Raw genomic sequence first — 18,733 nt, 5'->3', positions numbered from 1 at the left:
GCTCTTTGTGTGCAGTGTGTGGGTTCTAGACACCCTCAGGATTTTGCTTAATAGAGCCCCTAGTGAATACAGCCCTCAGGGCCTGAGGAATTTCTGTTTCAAATTTAGCACCAGTAATTCAGAGTGAGGTTAGTCTTTGTGCAGTACAGATTATCATTATAAACTAGACTTCAATTAGTAAGTAAACTGAGAGATTACTCAGAGTAACTTGCTCCACTAATGTGTATGAAAAATCTGTTCAAGCCTAATTTTTCAGAACTGAGGACATCTGTAACAGCACATAATACTAGAACCTGTGTACATCTGGAACAGTTACATCACTGATTGGACATTTATGCATATCTTCTGCTGTGTGACAGTGATTTTTGTGCTTGAAATTCTGAAAATATAGGCTTTAACACCATGGAATTTCATTTAGATAACCTATAGTATCAAAATGTTAAATACCTTCATATAAGAATGCTTGGGTAGAATGGGAAATGTAGATTCCTTTTAATAAAGGAAATAGGTTTAATAAGTGCAGATTTTTAATATCTTCAAAATTAATTTATTTCTCGCCTTATTCAGAAAGGCATATCCAGTTTGATACACGATCTGTTGCATTAAAATTGCCCTTTTGCATAGTTTTGCCTGTAATTAAAGCACAGTTCCTGATGAAAGCTGTCCCTAACAAGCTCATTTCCTTAGGACTGGGCCAAGCCAGGCCCGTACGATCAGCCCATGGTGAACACATTGCAACGTCGCAAAGAAAAGCGTGAGCCAGATCTCAATGGAGCAGCTCAGAGCGGACCCCCCGCGCCCCCCGAGGACACCCAGAGGCCTCGGAGCATGACGGTGTCAGCTGCCACACGGGTGAAGCTCTCATTTCAAACACGCTGTTTGGTGTAAAGGAGATGGCCATGCTGTCTCCTGCCAGTACTTCTGATGCACTTTATGTTGTGTTTATCTGGGAAGTGGTACTGGTGTGGTGGTGCTGTGGTCAGTGGGAATCGTGTGGGCAGGAGGGAATGCACCATTGGGTATTGACTTTTATAGAGCAATGGACTCCAAAGAAGCATCTGTTCCTAAGCCCAAGTAAATGGTCGGGCACAATCCTGTTGGATTATGATGGTGACAAGCTCTGCTGGGGAGGAGAGACAGCTAAAAGTGGGTGAAGGTGACTGACCCTTGCAGGTGTAACAAGTCTCTTTCCTGTGTGTAAGCAGCAGGGTGAGGAGATGGAGGCCTGCGAGGAGCTGGCGCTCGCTCTGTCCCGAGGGCTGCAGTTGGACACCCAGAGGAGCAGTCGGGATTCCTTGCAGTGCTCCAGTGGCTACAGCACCCAGACAACAACTCCGTGCTGTTCAGAGGACACGATTCCATCTCAAGGTATGCATCCAGGAGATGTTCCTTTTTAGAACATTCCCACCCTGGCCACATTCACACCATGGTGCCAAGGAGCAGCTATTGCTTGCTGGCTTTGTAGTCAGCTGGGGAGGAAGACTGGCATTGCTGTTGGGAAGGTTTTTCCAGCTTGGAATGCAGCCTGGATTTTTTAACTACGTAGAAATCTGCATTGCTGTGTAGTGTACTGAACAATTGTATTTTTGTGTGCATCACTCCAATGAGTTTCACCTTAAGGATGCCACCATTTTAAAGAGGGTCCTGATGCCTTAGGCTCTCAAGGCATCATCCTGGAATTATAAATGACACTGGTATTGCATCCAGTACTTCTTGGGTCCTTTCTGAGCTATTGTCTCAGCAAATACACACTCACAAGCTTTGCTGTGTTCCATCAGCACTCTCAGTCTGCTCTTGGTTTCCCTTGGTGATCTTTTATTTCCTGCCTAAGCAGAAACTTTGTAATTGGAAAAAGAATCCATTGGAGACTTCAACTTGGGCATATCTGGGAAGCTGCAATGAGGTGTTGGGTTTTGTACCCTGTTTCAGAACCAGCAGCAAGCTGGGAGGGACCAAGTTTGGTATTTGCAGTTCAAGCCTTGTTTGCTCAGCTGGGGTGGTTGTGTTCTGCAGTCACAGGAGGCAGCAGGGCTTGTGGTGGGCCAAGCTTGGCTCAGCACTTAGGTGGAGAGGAAGGAACCCAGTGCAATTACTAAAGCTGAGGCTGAGTTTTCAGAGCTGACAGCTGGGTTTTACTTTGTTTACAAAATAAGCAGATTTGCTGCTGAAATCACTGGTACATGGTCCCCTGAACCCACTTACCTAATCTAAAGTACATTTTTCAAGTATTCCTATCTACAAGTCATGGCATATGGCTTGTAGGATGCCAGTTTTGGTATCTTCACATTGATGACAAATATTGAGCTCATTCTCTTTCACAAGAGCCATGGGCCCCCTGCAGCTGTAGGATTGGTCTGCTGTGATGCCTTCAACCACGCAGTCCTCAAATCTTGGTCACAGAACCTCGGACTTTCTTCCTTCTGAAGGTGGAAACTCCCTTAATTCTTATGGACTCCCAGGATTTTAGGTTATCTGTACATACTTCAGACTTACCGATGTGACTCAGCTGTCTGCTCCAACTTGATCCTAACTCTGTCTTTTGGCATCAGTTTCAGACTATGATTATTTCTCTGTGAGTGGTGACCAGGAGGCAGAACAACAGGAGTTTGACAAATCTTCCACCATCCCAAGAAACAGTGACATTAGCCAGTCCTATCGCAGAATGTTTCAAACCAAGCGTCCTGCTTCCACTGCAGGTCTGCCAACCACACTGGGACCAGTCATCGTCACCCCGGGCGTCGCCACCATCCGACGGACCCCTTCGACCAAGCCTTCCGTCCGGCGCGGGACCATCGGCGGAGGCCCGATTCCCATCAAGACACCGGTGATTCCTGTCAAAACACCAACTGTCCCTGACATACCAGGGGGGCTGCCTGGTGCCCTTGCTGGCACAGAAGAGTGTCCTGAGCAAAATCCGGAATCTCCAGCAGCAGGAGATGGTGGGCAAGGTGTCACCAGCGTGCCCTCATGGAGCGGGCAAGCGTCTGTCAACCCTCCGGCGCCAGGCCAGAAACTGGGTGCTGCCGAGGAGCAGAGGCAGGCGGTCCCCGAGAGCGAGGGGGAGGAGAGCGAGCGGGATGGGGTCGGCAGCCTGGCACCCGCGGGGCAGGCGGAGCTGGAGCCCGGTGAGCTGAGCCCCGGCGATGTCCCACAGGGGGAGGATATGCTCAACGCCATCCGGCGCGGGGTCAAGCTGAAGAAGACGACCACGAATGATCGCTCAGCACCTCGTATTTCCTAGGAGCAGAGGAGCTGCCAGACTGCTGAACACCGAGAAGGAACTGTGAGAAAACTAATGTCTCTATCCATTCCAATCTGTAATCAATGATTTTTTTAAGATACTCGGTAACAGACAGTCTGAAAGTACTCTGAAAGAGAAAACAAATGAAAGAGCATAGTAAGACATAATCTTCAGTGGTGTTTTAATTTGTAAATATCAATGATTTTGTTTCTGCATTTTTTTGATCTAAGTTACACTTTTAATTTTTTCTGAAGGTGCCAAATCCCATTTACCTTTTTTATAACTCTCTTTGTAAAGTTTTAAATCATAGGAGAAAAAAAAATGTCGAGTAGTTAAGTTCAGCAAAGGGATTTAATGAAAATTTGGCTTTTTTGCAAGCTTTTGTAGTGCGCCTTGTAATAGTGAGATTAAAAAACAGAACAATGGGACTTACTACAGTTTAAGTCAAGCGATATGGAACAGATCCTCATTTAAGTATTAAAAAAAAGTTTGAAAAGCAGGAATAAAAATTGACAATAAAGCAATATATAATGCAAGGAAGAAACCTGCAGTCGGTAGAGTTATTGGGGGTAGTGGGGGGAGGGAGATGCCATCAAAATAGCAGATGCTGTTGCACAAAAGTAGCCTAGTAGGATATCAGAATAAGCCATATTGGATTGCAGTGTTTTGTTTCTGTAGGGTGTTTTAAAAACTGGGTTTTTCCACATTTCTTTTTTGACTGCACAGCACCAACTCTCAGTCACATGCATGCAGCCTTAACTGTGTAGGCTTGGTTCTTCCACCTTCACGTTTTGTTCCGCTCATCCTTCCGCTGAATGCAAACAAGGACAACAGGCTTAAGGCAGTTATAAATGTGAAAACGTTCTTAAAATGCAAGCAGGGAGTTCTTAGATGTTATCAAAATGCCTTTTTCTGACTGTGCCCAGCAGGCTGGGCACCTTAGAAAGCCCAACTATTTTGAGAAAACACTTAAAAATTTGACCGATGAAACCAGCTTGTGATCCAATAAACTGCGAATGTTTCTTTCCAATACAGGGGCTTGTTTTTCTTAACTTCTTTTAAATGGCAGTTGATTGGCTTTTCTTAAATACTGAAAAGAAAGGGGTGAGGGGTGGGTGGGGGGTGGGGGGAGATACTGGTTTTTTGATAATACCGGGAGTCTGATCACTGTAATCTTTTTTTGTACTTTTAAGTAATGTTTTTTGGCACGCTATTGATAGAATCATTAAGAGTTGGATTTTTTCCTTAAAGTAAATTGTTGCTGCAATACCCGTCTCCTAAAGCTGACAGGAATGTGCAGACCCCTTGGCATGACACGTGTTCCAATCACACAGTCCAGAAGGATGCTGTCTGCCCACCTACTGCAGACCCACATGTGGAGGGACACCAGACTTGTGGATCCAGGATTGTTTAAAAATGCACCAAATAACACACATAAGGGGCTGGTTTCTACCACACGCTGCAGATTTCTGTTGGCTCCAGACTTGCCTACATGACCTCTTATCCTTTAATACATAACTGCATTGGATGTGAAACTTCTAGTAACTGTGTAGTCACTGTGTTCTATATGACATTTTACACTGCTGTGCTTGCTAAACTTTTTTTTCTGTTATGGCTTAAAAGCAAAAAGAAAAAAAAAAGCATGATCCTTAGAAAATATTAAACCTTTCTTTGAAAAACAAGCTCCTTATTACAGAATATAATAAACAGTAGTGCCTGTGGTGTAGCCCACCAATCTTGATACAGTAGCTGATGCATTGTGCAAATGAGGCTTTGAGATGGTTTTTGCATAAACAAAAACCGCTAGGAGATAATAGTTAAAAGTGTTATTTAAACCTTTGAAATAAATGGATGTAACTGTACCCAAGTACAGCTTTTCACTTGTTTAGTTCTTAAACGTTAGTATAATCAGTAAAATTTAATATAAAATGTTGCCAAATTCAATGTAGAAAGAATGTGACAAAACACTTTGGATAGTTCTATTGTTTGTGTTTTTGCATATTGTAAAAGCAGTGTCACAGCTGAAAAATAAAATGTTTCTAATGGTAAATTATTGTGGTTTAGTTGCTAGTTTGTACTGAGAGTTGATCTCTCCCTGTGCAGTTTTTTGTTCTAAACTGGTATAAATAATTGCTGTAAGTGTGTCTCCCTTCTACATTGTAATGATTGCTTAAGCCTACATTATAAATAAAGAACTGCTGAAAAACTTCTGTATTTTGCTTCTTAAAGACTTTCTGCTTCCAGAGCATTGGATATCAATGGTGGCCTTCATCAGACATCTCAAGATCATGCACGTTTCATCTGTGTGTAATAGAAGCAAGAGAGAATTAAAAAGCAAGTAAATAAAATTGCATATAGCTGTGTTTTACTGATGGGTACCAGCAGGGTAGCAGTGGAGCAGAAGTGCACTGCTAACGATGGAAATTCCCATTAAATAGTAACTGATGACATTTCCCTGCACCTCGCTGTTACCTGGCCAGGAAGCACTGGTAACTGCATTTTTGTGCATCCACCTCAGTGCTGGACCACAGTTCCTTAGGCCAGAGGAGGAAAATTGCTGCTATCAACACTGCCCGTGCTACAGCCAGAATGTATCAAGCACAACACCAGCACCATCTCCCACAGTTCCCCAGGTGACTGAAGACTTTCAGCTTTCTCAGCATTGAAGGCAGAGGGGGGAGATACTGCTCCCTCTTGGAGCTGCCATACAATAGCTCCGTTTATTTGCTTGCTGCTGCAATGATTGCATTTTTGTCTAAAGGTTTCCATTTGTCACTGCCCTGGGTTTATGAGGCCAGGTTTAGGTAGCTGGGGGCTACAGGGGTGGCTTCTCTGAGAAGCTGCGAGAAGCTTCCCCCATGTCCGACAGAGCCAATGCCAGCTGGCTCCAGGACAGACCCACCACTGGCCACAGCCGAGCCCAACAGTGATGGTGGTAATGCCTCTGGGATAGAAAATTTAAGAAGGGGAAAAAGTTGCTGTGTGACAGCAATAGCAGGCGGAGAGAGGAGTGAGAATATGGGAGGGAAACAGCCCTGCAGACACCCTGGTCAGTGAGGAAGGAGGGGCAGGAGGTGCTCCAGGTGCCAGAGCAGACATTTCCCTGCAGCTGATGCAGCTGTGCCCCTGCAGCTCATGGAGGTCCACGGAGGAACAGATCCACCTGCAGCCTATGCTGGAACAGGTGCATGCTCAAAGGAGGCTGAGAGCCTGTGGGAAGCCTGTGCTGGGGCACACTCCTGGCAGAACCTGTGGACCTGTGGAGACAGGAGCCCATGCCCTTAGGTCAGTTTGGGTCAGCTATCCTGAGTCCTGACTATGTCCCCTCCCAAGATCTTTCCCACCCCCAGTCCACTGGTGAGGAGAATGCCAAGTGGACACCTTGGATGCTGTGGAGCACTGCTCAGCAGTAGCCAGAGCACTGGTGTGCTCTTAACACCTTCCCAGGACTATGAGGGCTGCTATGGAGAAAGTAAACTCCTATCCATCCTGTCCCAATACAGTCAGGAAGATATTAAAGGAAAAGCCACGGTGGTCTGGCTGGAAATGTCTCCAAAAGCATCATGGTTTCATTGCCCCATCTCTCTATGGCTGTACCTCAAGTACTGCTGAGCATCTTGTCTCACTTGGGTGTCAGGGCTTTTGCTCAGCTGTTTCAATACGGAAGGCACTTGTTCCGAGGGAGAGCTCCAACCCGAGGTGCGGCATGTGCTGAACAGCTGTGCTGGCAGAGGGCATGCCTCAGTTCTCCCACTACCTTTGGACTAAGTGAGCACAGAGAACAGATCCTGCTTCCTGGCAGGATTGAAAATTTCAGCTATGGAATATGTAAAGCTGTTTTTCTGGCTTTTTTTCTTTTTTTTTCCAAAATTCAGACCTATTTTAGCATGTAGACTTACTGAAAAGGAGCACATTAAAACTTTCTAAAAATCAGCCAGATTAAAGCCTGATTCCTGAGCTAAATATGTTTAGTCCTTAAAAGAGCTGAAGTTCATGCCTTGCCATCTTTTGTTCAATTGGGGTTCACAGAAATATTAAGCTTTAGGTTAAAATATGGGCACAGTCAAGAAACTTCTGTAGAATGGAAGTAAGATTAGGCAACCTACATCTCCTCTTCTAGCCCTAAAAATAGGAAATCAGCTGAAGAGGCAGGTTTTCCTATGAGCTTTTGTTCAGTGGCTGTATCCCATCTGTTCTCTCACAGGGCAGTTAGTGAAAGTGTTAGCAGAACTTTCTGTGTCTTGTACCAATACTCTGGGAACTGGGCCAGAAACAAACAGCTTTTTGTCCCCAGTTCAGTGTGTCACACTGCCAGAGCCCTTTGTTACCCATGAATGGGGACACAACAGCCACAATCCTCAGCAGCCCACCCGTGTTACCTGATGCAGCTCAGTGGTTATCTGGGATTCAGTTTATATGGGGGTCAGCTTTCCTCTGGTGCTCTACAGCACTGCTATCCATGCCATGAGGAACACACCATGGTGTAAGGAAGGTTTGTGTCTTGTGAGATTTGATACCAAAGTGAAAAATTCAGCAAAGAGCCTAACAAGGAGGGAAGGGAGGGAAGATGTCTTGATCCTGCAGCAAGGTCAGAAATACCCTCATTACAGGAGCACCCAAAGCCCATCTCTGCTGCTGTCAGTATCTTTAACTCCAGTTTTAACACCTTGCCTGTATTTAGTACCACATTCCAAGTTACGGGGCTGATATGAACTGCCTGCACAAGCTGGCACTTAAGTGTGAGTGTGCCAGAGAAGAGCAGTATGCCGGTAAAACACCTTCTCTGTTACTTTATTTGGCTTTATTCTGTATTATTTTGAGAAGCAAGTGGTCACTGAGGTGCCACCTGCCTGCAGCACAGACTGCTGCCCTTCACACCCGACGTGCTCTCACATGGGCTGTTCACGAGGTCGAGTGACGTGATGCCACCACATGGGGGGCAGATGCCCTTCCTTACGAGCTGGAGGCAAAGCTTCAGTTCTTGGGCCATCAGCTGGAGTTTCATCTTTTAACTGCTTAATCTAGAAGACAAGACAAAGAACTGCTTTAACATATTAACACACTTCGCCATAATGTGATTTTCAGTGCCCGGGCAGTGAGCAAAATGAGCCCTACTTCCACAGGGAAGAACCAGTGGTAACACCTTTGGCTGACAGGTTTCATGTTTCCTAACATTAACTTCTACTCAGTAACCACTGTAGGTTCATATTACCTAATTAAGAAGGAATTTCTAAGAGCAAGAAGTGAATTACAAGGGAAATTTCACTTAAAAGGTCATTATTTCCATGTAATTCATGTCTACCATTACTATATTAAAAAGGCTGAATTGTGCTGCTGTGGAAGCTGCCAGATAATTCCAAGTCCAGACCAAGTTTCCCTGCAGTCAGTAGGAGACTTCTGTTCCTGCATGTCACCAACAGCCCCCTCACATGCTTTCAATACCCACTCCTTGAAGCAGCACAAGTGCCGGCTGCCCCTGTGTTAATTCTGCTCAGTGCCACACTCCATATAATCCAACTGAATCAAAGAACTGTTCTAGGAACACCAACTTCTTCCAACCAACTCTCAGTTTAGGATGGCCAGAAATTAAGTCTCAATGCCCAACTGATGACCACTGCAGCAAATCACTTTCAAAGGTGTAACCAGGAAGTGTCAGAGCTCCACAGCAGCAGAAGAGGAATTCTCTGGTCATTAGTCTCCTTTCATCCCACTTTGGAATTTTTTTTTCACAAAACTGCTACAACAGATCTCACTAACTGACACAAGGCTGCAGGTTCAGCTTTAACTTCAAATTCCCTTCACAACCTTTCAGAAGCTGTAACAAATGTGTAGGCATTTTAGGTCAAGTCAGTGTTTCACACTGGCAAGGGCTCCAGTACTGAAGAGTCTAACTGAGACTGCAGTAAATATTCAGTAATTCTTCCAAGAACACATCTGTGTCACACAGGATACCTGTGTGCTAAAGAGACTTTCCTTCGCATAGAGCAAGCACTGACCTCTCTTTCCCAGCTTTCCTGCTGCAGCTTCTTCCATTGCTCTCGTTTGGCAAAGTAATCAGGATACATTGCCTTCTCAGAAGGGTGCCAGAAATCCAAGCACCATTCAGGATGCTGTTGAAGAAAAATATAATTTAAAATACTATTTTTATATATGAAATCACATTTGTACACAGAAGAACAAAACACAAAGGCTGAAGCCAGTGTTACTCCCTAGGTTTTTTCTACTTTGAAGGACTACATAAAAACAACATTTAAGAGCTGCCTGACTATCTCAAGGCAAGTGACAGAGGTCAGGACTTTTCACACATTATCCTAACCCATAGGAAGATATCACAGTGACTTGCTTAAATCACAGCATTCCAAAACAAGTCCCAGGTCATCTTAGATTATTCTAAACTTCTCAAAATAATTCCATCTGGTGGAGGAGAAGATCTGATTTCTTCCCTTCCTTCTCTCAAAGGCAGCAGGTTCGAGGAATCCTTCTCTCCAATTACTAATTTATTTTACTTGACAGAGACAGAGCATAACAGCTCATTTCTTCTTATTTACAACTACCAAGAAATGAGCAGTTTCTTAGGCCTTTAAGATCTTGAGGATGGTCTGACCTCTAAGACCTTCTGACAAGAGAAAAAACCAAAATTTAAAATTTTGCAGCCATTTAAGAATAATTAATTGTTTACATTTTAAAGAGAGGAACACTGAAAAAATCACACCAAAGCTCCCAATCCTTAAAAAAAAAGAAAAAAAAGAAAAAGTTGCTCCAGTACCATCAATCATTCAGAGATACTCACACTTTTGGTTTCCTGCTGTGATTCTGATCACAGAACAAACCTTTGATTGAACAGAAATAGCACAGCTGATGAAGTAAAAAAATATCTACACACAGCAAACTCCAGTTAAAACCACCACACAGTCTGAGATCTAAAAATTACATTTTGCAGCAGCATTCCACAATGGACAGTCACTGATACACAAACCAGCCAAATCCTGGTGACAGCCATTTTGTGAGCACAGTTTTAGCCTAACTGGGAAAAGAGAGCATAACCCAGTTTGTGTTTCTGTATGAAGACTAATCTTGACCATTTGATTGCTCAGCTGGCCTTTTTTCTGTTCAGATTCTCTGTCACTATTATCTCCACTACTGCTCAGGCCTTTGACCTTAGCATAAGCTTAAGTCCTTCTCGTTTCACTCCTATGTTCTTTATTCTGCCCCTGATAAATCTATGTCATATTTTTCCTTTTCTGTGGATTATTATGCAAAAAGATCCAATCAGATCCAGTCTTGTGCCAGCACTTTTTTCAAACTCATAAGAAAATGGCTGCATGCAGTCTCTAGGTCAGTATTAACTTCTAATGCATGAAAAAGATGATGCCAAGAAAGCAAAGTCCCTGTGTTTTTCCATGCTTTTCGATGAAAACTTTTGCTCCTAAATAAAGCAATCTCGATGGTCAAAGCCTGTAGAAGTGCCTTAAAAAGTCTAAAAATAAGGCTTCTATTTCCAGGCACTGCTCCTTTCACACAGTGGCACAATCTACACAATCTGGCACTGCAGCATATGAAGTGAAATGATAACTTGTACCATTACTCAAAATGATGGAAGCACCATAGGACGGAGTGAAGGGAAGTCCTCGATAGCCAAGGTGACACCTGACCTCACCAGAGGAACCAAGGCTGTGCTCGGGAGGCAGCAGAGCTTCCTCGGTGCTGCTCACTCCCCCAGCTCAGCCTCCCCTTTTCCAGCCTGACCCGCCACTGTCAGCGGGCGGACTGCGTTTGGCAAAAGAGCAGATTATTATCCCGGGGGAAAAAAGCCCAAAAAACCAACTAGCGGTGTTCAGACTGATCAAGAAACTCCATTTTCAAGGACCAGAGCAGCTCCTCCCACACAAGCGGCAAGATGTTCAGCGAGCTATGAAGTGACACTGCTGAGCCAAGCTGCGGCCCTGTCCAAGTCAATGTTACATAAAACAAGCGCAAAACAAGCGCAAAGCAAGCGCAAAGCAAGCGCAGCAATCCACAGCACTACCGGCTCCTCACCTTGTAGCACTCGTATCTCTCGTAGGAAGTGCCCCCGGGGGAGTCGGGCAAGATGTACGGCTGCGGGTGCTGGCTAGCCCAGAACTCTTCCTCGCCGGCCTTCAGCAGCGCGGTGGCTTTCACCATGTCCTTCACATCCTTGTTCTTATCGAACCGGTCCCTCAGGAGGCAGGCGAAGTAGCGGTACTTGTCCCTACAGACAGAGGTCATGCACAGTAAGGAGGAAAACAACCACCTCCCCCCACCCCAGGCCCAGCAAAGCGCGGGGCTAAGCGCCCCGATGTGAGAGCGGCCAGCGCTCCCCACGCCCAGCTCCCCTCGCCCTCACCGCTGGATGCACCAGGACTCGAGGTGCCGCAGGGATTTCTTGTACAGCCGCAGCACCTTCTGCTGGTGAGTCAAGTACGCAGCCATGGCGCCGGGCCCTCACGGCACCTTCCCCTCCGCGCGGGGGATGTCGGGAGGGCGGCGCGGCCCCGCCCGCGCTGCCGCCGGAGCGCGCCGGGAGCCGCCATGAGCCGCGCCAAGTTCATCGGTGAGGAGGTGGCGGGGCGGGCGGGGGGTTTCTGTCCCCGTGTCCCCGACCCAGGCTCCCTGCTCCTCGCCCGGTGCCGGGCCGAGGCGACCGCCGCTACCCCGCTTCTTGAGGGTCCGCGCGCAGCAGACGGAGGCTCGGGCTGTGCTGTAGTAGGGCTTGTGCTAGCTCTTCATCCAGTGTTTATCGCCTCCTGCTGCAGTCCCTCATCCAGGGCTTCTCCCAGTTCCTCAGGCTTGTCACAGGCTCTTAGGCTTGTTACAGTCTCTTGGGCTCGTCCCAGCTCCTCTGCTAGGGCTTGTCACGTCCCGCCCCAGCCCCTCTGCCAGGGCTTGTCGCCTCCTGCGGTGCGTCTCGGTGTCCCGGGCCGAGGTTTGGCGGCCTCGGAGCCCCCAGGAAGCGTTTGGGAATGTTTATGCTGTGTCTGGCACTGGGGCTGCTGTTCCTCAGTTACCCCCCAGCTCAGGGGGTTCGGCCGCCTCTCGTTCCCTGTCCTGCATTGGCGCATTAGTCGTGGTTGTTTCTGATTGTATGGACCTGGCTTGGATGAAAATGTTAGTATTTTTAGGAAATTCAACGGAAAGCATGTAAATAACTTTAAAAGGTCGGTTCATATGGAACCCCTGTGTGTGGTAGAGCAGCTTAATATTTCCTTGGAAAATTTCCCTTCCCGCTAGAATCCCCGCTGGAAGCGCGGGGTCTGGCAGCTGCAGCGCTGCTGTTCCTGCAGCCGGTGCTTCAGGCCTTGGCTGCAAGGCTGCGGCGCAGGGAAAGCCGTGGGAGCCGAGTGAGGAGGGCTGGGCTGGGCAGCTCCGGCCGGTACCTGCATTGCAGGTGTCCTGTCAGCGTCCTGTCAGTGCTGCCGGGCGGGTGGGATAGCCCAGGGATGGCAGCAGGAGGGAGAACAGGCAGCTCTTGGGAGGCATTCTGCTGCTGCTGCTCCCACCCGTGTAAAGGCTGTGTGGAAAATGCCGCATTTTCCCTTCCTTTATGGTTGTTTGCATAAATTTGTGTTTTCATGTGAAAAGCGGATTTGCTTGCAATAAAAAGTGTATGTGTATTTGCTTTGGCAGCTATGAGGGTGTGCATAATACACTCACAGAAAGTCTGAAGTTGCACAGAGGCAAAAGTTTAAATTTTCTGTCACTTCTAGTAAGGAGTAAGTTCTCAAGTTATGCAAATAAACTTATGCTTGAGCATTTTATGATTTACCAATGTGCTGGTCCAGTGGCTATTAATTTAGGGTTTCTCTTGTCTTCTCTAGTTAACTAATGCTCAGAATAAAATGTAAAACAACTATAACTTCTAATTTTTACTTTGGTTTTCCATAGATATTGGTATTAACCTGACAGATCCTATGTTCAGAGGAATCTACAGGGGAACACAGAAACATCAAGGTAAATGTTTCTTTGTATCTGCTGGAAGACAGTATACCTTTGTCTAAATTAGAACCCTCATGCATGTCAGAACATGATGTTAGAGTGTCTTTCTTCTCCTCTGTCCTGGGGTGATGTTATGAAGTCCCTTCATTCCTTAACCATCCGCTCAATGCCCGAGGACGCTGTGCCTTCAGGATGGACCCGGGGGCGGGGCCGGAGCCGCAGGACCCGAGTGCGGGGCGGTTCAGCGGCTCAGCCCAGCGGCTCGGGGGCTTGGGGAGCTCGGTGGGGCTCGGGAGGGAGCGCTGGGAGCACTGTGCTGCTTTTCTGGGTTTCCTGCGTGTTTCAGCTAGCTGGGAAAAGGTTCTGTTGGTTTTTTTCTTGTTCTTTTTCCCCCTCCCCTTGCCTCGCTGCCTCCCTTCCCTCCTCGCCGGTCTTCGGAGCCTGCAGGGCCAGTGGCCCCAGCTGGCCCGCGGGGTGGCCCCGGCTTGTCCGAGCCTGCATGTCTGTTCCCTCTCCGGGAATTTGTTGTATTTTGAGGGGTTTTTTTACTCCTGTTCTACCCTGTTTTGTTAGCGTGTTAATAAACAGTTTGGTTTCTTTTTCCCACTTTCACTTCTTGTGACCCATTTGTCTCATTGACAGAGGAAAATGGGAGGCCCTTTTCCCTTTAGAGGAGACCCTCACTCCAGAGTGTTTCCTCCTGAAGTTTTGTGTCAAAAACCGAGACATCCTCCTTATGTATTTAGGCTTAAAGAAGAAAACCTGACTAAATAAGTTGGATACCCTAACCAAATGCATTGTCTTAATTGCTGTTGTCATGCAGGTAACTCTGCATCTAGAGCAAAATGGACAATTGCTGATCTACATTGAAAAACTGATATGAGAGTTATGAACAGTAGTCTGTCAAAAGTATTGCATTGCTGAATCATAGTTACTAATTATAATGTGGGGCTTTTTTTTACTCTTATGGCCTTGAGATATGGATGTAAAAATGGAGAGCCTCCTAAAGTATGTGCAAAAACTTCCATTGACTTCTTGGATTTAAATTGGATCTTCAGTTATTGTATTTTGTTACTGTCTTATAAAAATTAATTAAGTATGGTTTAAAGATTTAATGATAAGAATTTTGACTGCATGAAAATTGAAAAGTAGTTAAATTATGCTGTAAAATCTCAAGTTCAATTTATGACATTCTTACGAACTTTTGCAGATGACTTTCTGGATGTAATAGAGAGAGCAGTCAAAGTTGGCATTAAAAAGGTAATTTCTTACAATGAAATTGCTTTAAAATTTTAAGCTGCTTTCTAATATTTGGGGTTTTTAGTGCTCTCCTACTAAAACAATGTTTCTGGGACTTGCAATGGAAAATGCAGTAACTTCCTTCAATAGCACAAAATAAAAGTATTCTGTGCAGACCATTGTCTTTCCTTTTGGACAGATGATTATTGAAGTTCAGTGATATTGTAGGTGATGTGGATGTAGAAGTTATTTTGTACAGTTTTGACAGAAAGAGATTCTCTGACCTGCTGCAGTGAAGTGGTACATAATTTTCGATGTTGTATTATAGGCAACCATTCCTTTCTTCTTGTATCTTGTGAGGCTCTTAGAGAATAAATCCTATGAGGAGCAGCTGAGGGGGCTGGGGGTTTTTTAACCTGAAGAAAAGGAGGCTCAGAGGAGACCTTATCACTCTCTACAACTCCTGAAAGGAGACTGTAGCCAGGTGGGGGTTGGTCTCTTTTCCCAGGCAACCAGTGACAGGACAAGAGGAAATGGCCTCAGGCTCTGCCAGTGGAGGTTCAGGCTGGACATCAAGGAAGAGTATCTTCATGGAAGGGGTGGTCAGGCATTGGAACAGGCTGCTCAGGGAAGTGGTGGTCATCGTTCCATGGGAGTGTTCAAGAAATGACTGGATGTGGCACTCAGTACTATGGTTTAGTTGACAAGGTAATAGTGATCTGTCAGAGGTGGGACTCAGTGATATTGGAGGTCTTTTCCAACTTTAATGATTCTGTGATTAGTAATCAACAATTACTGCTGAAGATCAAACTCTCCTGACTGAGGTTCTTCAGATATTTCTATATGTAAAGGAAATTGGTAGCTACAGAAGAGCTGGGAGTGCCCACAAACTCTTAGAGTTGAGACATCTGAATGTTTGCTGGTAAATACTGGCTTACATGTATTAAAACAGCATCATTATGAGAGAATTTGTAACTGAACTTGAAATTGATGTTTTCAGCAGTGCATCACATTCCTTTAGATACAGTAGTTTAACCTGCCTCTCTCTCTTTAAACTAATACATTTTTGACAAAAATATGAATTAACATAGAATACAATGCATACTGGTACAAACTGTTCTACTGCACTCATAAGGCTACCAGATAAGAAATAAAGAAATAAACGCTCCTCTAGCAGCTAGAGGAACAGGCATCTTCAGAGTTTGTTGAAAAACTCTCATCTGAAAAGAGTGTGAAATGCACCGGGAGACAAAAAAAGAAAACTAGTGATGGAGAAGTTACCCTACTGCAGCAAATACAGGATTGAGGTCACATTTATATGTGCTATAGAAGTGCTATTTAATCTTTATACCAGCCTCTGAAAATAAGTAGCATTTTTTTATCTTATCACCAAAAATAGATTAGCTGCATAACTTTTTCAAGATGCACAGTGGATTGAGACATGTTAATCAGGAGTTCCTGTCCTTAGCTGTTCTCAGTCTTTCTACTGGCCTGTACAGTGTCAGAAACCTATTCCATCACAGATTGTTCCTACTTGCATAGAAGCTGAATCTGCTTATTAGAAAATACTTTTATTTTTCTGTATAGCTGCTGCTTTATGGTAATTTTTTGTGAAGTTTTGCCCTGTGTTGTGTACACACTGAGCCATTTTCAGCTTAACATTTCTTAATGGTATCGTTGGGATGTGCCTGTCTGTCATGAGCTCACTGCAGGAATGTCTGAGCTGGTGCTGACAGAGCCTGGTGGATAGCACCTGTAGAGAGAAGAGTTGTCCAAAAGCACTGTAGTCATGGATGTTACAACCTAGGGTGAAATATTCTGCAAGTGGTAGTTCAAAAAAGTACACTGTAGGCAACAATTCTGGTGTGGTGACTTTGAGTTTAAGGTAAAATAAAAGATCAGAGATGGAAATTCTTAAATTTATAATCCCAGCTCTGATACAGACTTTTTTTGGTTTAACTACTTATTCTTATCTTGTTTTGGATCTTTGGGATTCTTTACTTTCCCCAGCTCTAAGACAAGGAGAATGTTTCCAAGTATCGTTTCTTGAGTGCTAATACAGTGTCTTTAGTCACTGTCTAATGAAGTGAATATTGCTGCAAATAGAAGTATTTTATTCCTGTAGTGATTTAAATGCTTAGCATAAAAGATACTTGATGAAGGGAAAAAAAATCGTTTTGCTGCCTAGTGTATTTACTAGCTCCTGAGGACCATCAAGGTTTATTGCTGATTTATGAAATCTTGTTTTATATATATTAGTAATTGTATTCTGATGTTTTCTGTTGAGATTCTTTCTCATATCTGTTTTCTTAAACATCCTGTTTGATGTTCAAAGAACATCCAACTGACAGTACTTTTCTTGTTTCAAGTTTTTGATTACAGGTGGGAGTCTAGAAGATAGTAAAGATGCATTGCAGCTGGCACAGACAAATGGTATTTTCACTTTAAATTTACATTGTCAGTCAAAAATGTAACATTCTCTGCTCTCAGAATTGAGTTCAAAAGGACCTGCCCCAGAGGTGTTTACAGAATCCCAGATTAAAATGAGAAATTACATTTCAGAGTGGGATGAATGCATTGTGTATGAGTTTCTGTGTGTTGCTCTTTAGATCCCTGATGTTGGAAGGAATCACTCTTTTCCTGGGTGTTCTATTTCTAAATAAAAATTAAAATTATAAGAAATTTCTGGAATAAAGATATTGATACAAGTTTCTGTTCTAGAAATAAGGTAAAATGCTAATATGTTGAGAAATATATGGGGTTTTTCTGACTTTTTGTTTGTTTTTTACTCACCAATCTGTCATGACTAGCTTAATCAAGAGAGGTATCTTTCTTTTGATCCTTCTCCTGGCTTTGCCTTTCTTTCTGTGAAAGAAAAATGGCTCTTCTTTTATCTTTAGGCAAATTTCAATCTACTAATTATTTAAATATGTATTTGAACTAAAACACATTATACTATTTGCTAACAGAAATATAAAATAATTTTGGTTTGAATGAACCCAGGGAGGTAATTTGGTTTGACCCAGTCCACCTCCCCACTTCCCATTGAAGGAGGACTGGCTTGAACATTAGGGCAAGTTGCTCAGGGCCTTATCTATTTTTTTCCTTCCCCAGTGCTTTTACACTTAGCAGAAATGTTAGTTTTGGCAAGGTAATTTAGATTAGATACTTGGGAAATCAGGCAGATTTGACCTGTGAAACTTTGACAGCTTACACAGGGGCACATGGGGAAATGCTCTCTGCAGATCTTACAGCTGGGCTAACCTGATGCACTTTGAACAAGATGTATTTCTAAATGATCTCAAGTGGTCTCTTCTAGCCTCAGCAGTTGTATGATTTATTGAGGGCTGCTCCACCAGAACAGTTCAGCTCTGAGTTGCAGTTTTGGAGGACACCAAATAAAGTGTACTAAAAAGAGACACGTGCACAAGCCCCCATTGGAGATATTGTCTGATATTTTTAAGGCAGAAAATGTCTGTCTAATGAAATTATCACTAAGATAAAGATGTTCAAAGGTAGTTTTCTTTTAAAATTATGACCAACTAAAAATAGTCCTCCAGAGGCAGATACTGTCTATACCTTGAATAAATTTTCTTTTTGTTTTTCTTAAAACCTCCTAATACTCTCTTGCTTTAGACATGTTTTTCAGTACAGTTGGCTGTCATCCTACTCGCTGTGGAGAATTTGAGCAGAGTAGCCCTGAACAGTATTTATCTGAATTAAAAAATCTGATTGAAAAAAATAGGACAAAGGTAATAGCAGTTGGAGAATGTGGCTTAGGTAAGTGTTCTCTTAGTACTTCAATATTTACTTTTTCTAGACATGTACTGAAAAACTCCTAAAATACTAAATGGGTTTTTTGTTCTTTCTGTTTGTAGATTTCGATAGGTTAGAATTTTGCCCAAAGGACATCCAACTCAAGTAAGAAACTTTTGATGACTGTGAATTGACTTGTAGCAATTTACAGGAGTGTTTCCTATCTATTTGTGTTCTGCCATATAACATACTGTCAGGTCCAGCCCTAAAATTTGCAGGATTGGGCCCAGGGTTTTTTTGGCAGAAATGGGAATTTAAGGAAACATGCCTACATTCAAGTAGTGCAATGTGCTATATTTTGCTACCTGCCTGGTGTTGACTTATGTCAACATGTATTATGTCAGCATGTCTTTTTCTGTAAAATTGATCAGAAATTGTCAATTTCTGGTGTGACAGATGTTCATTCTTGAGTTAGAGCTTAGTTAAGTGCTCTAAGAGGCTCATGGGGAAAATAACATAAATGTAGTATGTGAAAGAATTGGG

At 44.0% G+C, this 18,733-nt stretch overlaps 3 protein-coding genes across 25 annotated transcripts in view; 2 read left to right on the top strand and 1 right to left on the bottom strand.

The window, feature by feature from the left end:
* Positions 1-5,447, top strand: part of MTSS1 (MTSS I-BAR domain containing 1) — a 128,003-nt gene extending 122,556 nt beyond the window's left edge. For 19 of the 21 annotated variants that reach the window (XM_048286215.1, XM_048286214.1, XM_048286213.1 and 16 more), the window contains 3 exons: positions 688-852; positions 1,206-1,368; positions 2,550-5,447. In XM_048286215.1, coding sequence (XP_048142172.1) covers positions 688-852; positions 1,206-1,368; positions 2,550-3,241 — 1,020 coding nt within the window. In that variant the 3' untranslated portion in view covers positions 3,242-5,447. The remainder of the gene's footprint in view (positions 1-687; positions 853-1,205; positions 1,369-2,549) is intronic. The other 2 variants (XM_048286232.1, XM_048286222.1) reach the window with 1 other exon arrangement.
* Positions 5,448-8,016: 2,569 nt separating this feature from the next.
* Positions 8,017-11,982, bottom strand: NDUFB9 (NADH:ubiquinone oxidoreductase subunit B9). Its single transcript, XM_048286238.1, is given in 5 exon segments — positions 8,017-8,262; positions 9,238-9,351; positions 11,279-11,471; positions 11,607-11,706; positions 11,709-11,982. Coding segments are annotated over 5 exon segments (642 nt in total). The 5' UTR covers positions 11,812-11,982; the 3' UTR covers positions 8,017-8,130.
* The window catches only part of TATDN1 (TatD DNase domain containing 1), a 16,904-nt gene continuing 9,913 nt past the window's right edge, over positions 11,743-18,733 (top strand). The window contains exons 1-6 of one of the 3 annotated variants that reach the window (XM_048286236.1): positions 11,743-11,813; positions 13,145-13,210; positions 14,406-14,455; positions 16,804-16,816; positions 18,071-18,214; positions 18,313-18,355. In XM_048286236.1, the coding sequence (XP_048142193.1) occupies positions 11,792-11,813; positions 13,145-13,210; positions 14,406-14,455; positions 16,804-16,816; positions 18,071-18,214; positions 18,313-18,355 (338 nt within the window). In that variant the 5' untranslated portion in view covers positions 11,743-11,791. Of the gene's footprint in view, positions 11,814-13,144; positions 13,211-14,405; positions 14,456-16,803; positions 16,868-18,070; positions 18,215-18,312; positions 18,356-18,733 lie in introns of those variants that run through there. The other 2 variants (XM_048286235.1, XM_048286237.1) reach the window with 2 other exon arrangements.

This window comes from Corvus hawaiiensis, chromosome 26 (assembly GCF_020740725.1).
Source record: "Corvus hawaiiensis isolate bCorHaw1 chromosome 26, bCorHaw1.pri.cur, whole genome shotgun sequence".
In the NCBI taxonomy this organism is placed as follows: domain Eukaryota; kingdom Metazoa; phylum Chordata; class Aves; order Passeriformes; family Corvidae; genus Corvus; species Corvus hawaiiensis.
This window is presented reverse-complemented; position numbering and strand designations above follow the sequence as displayed.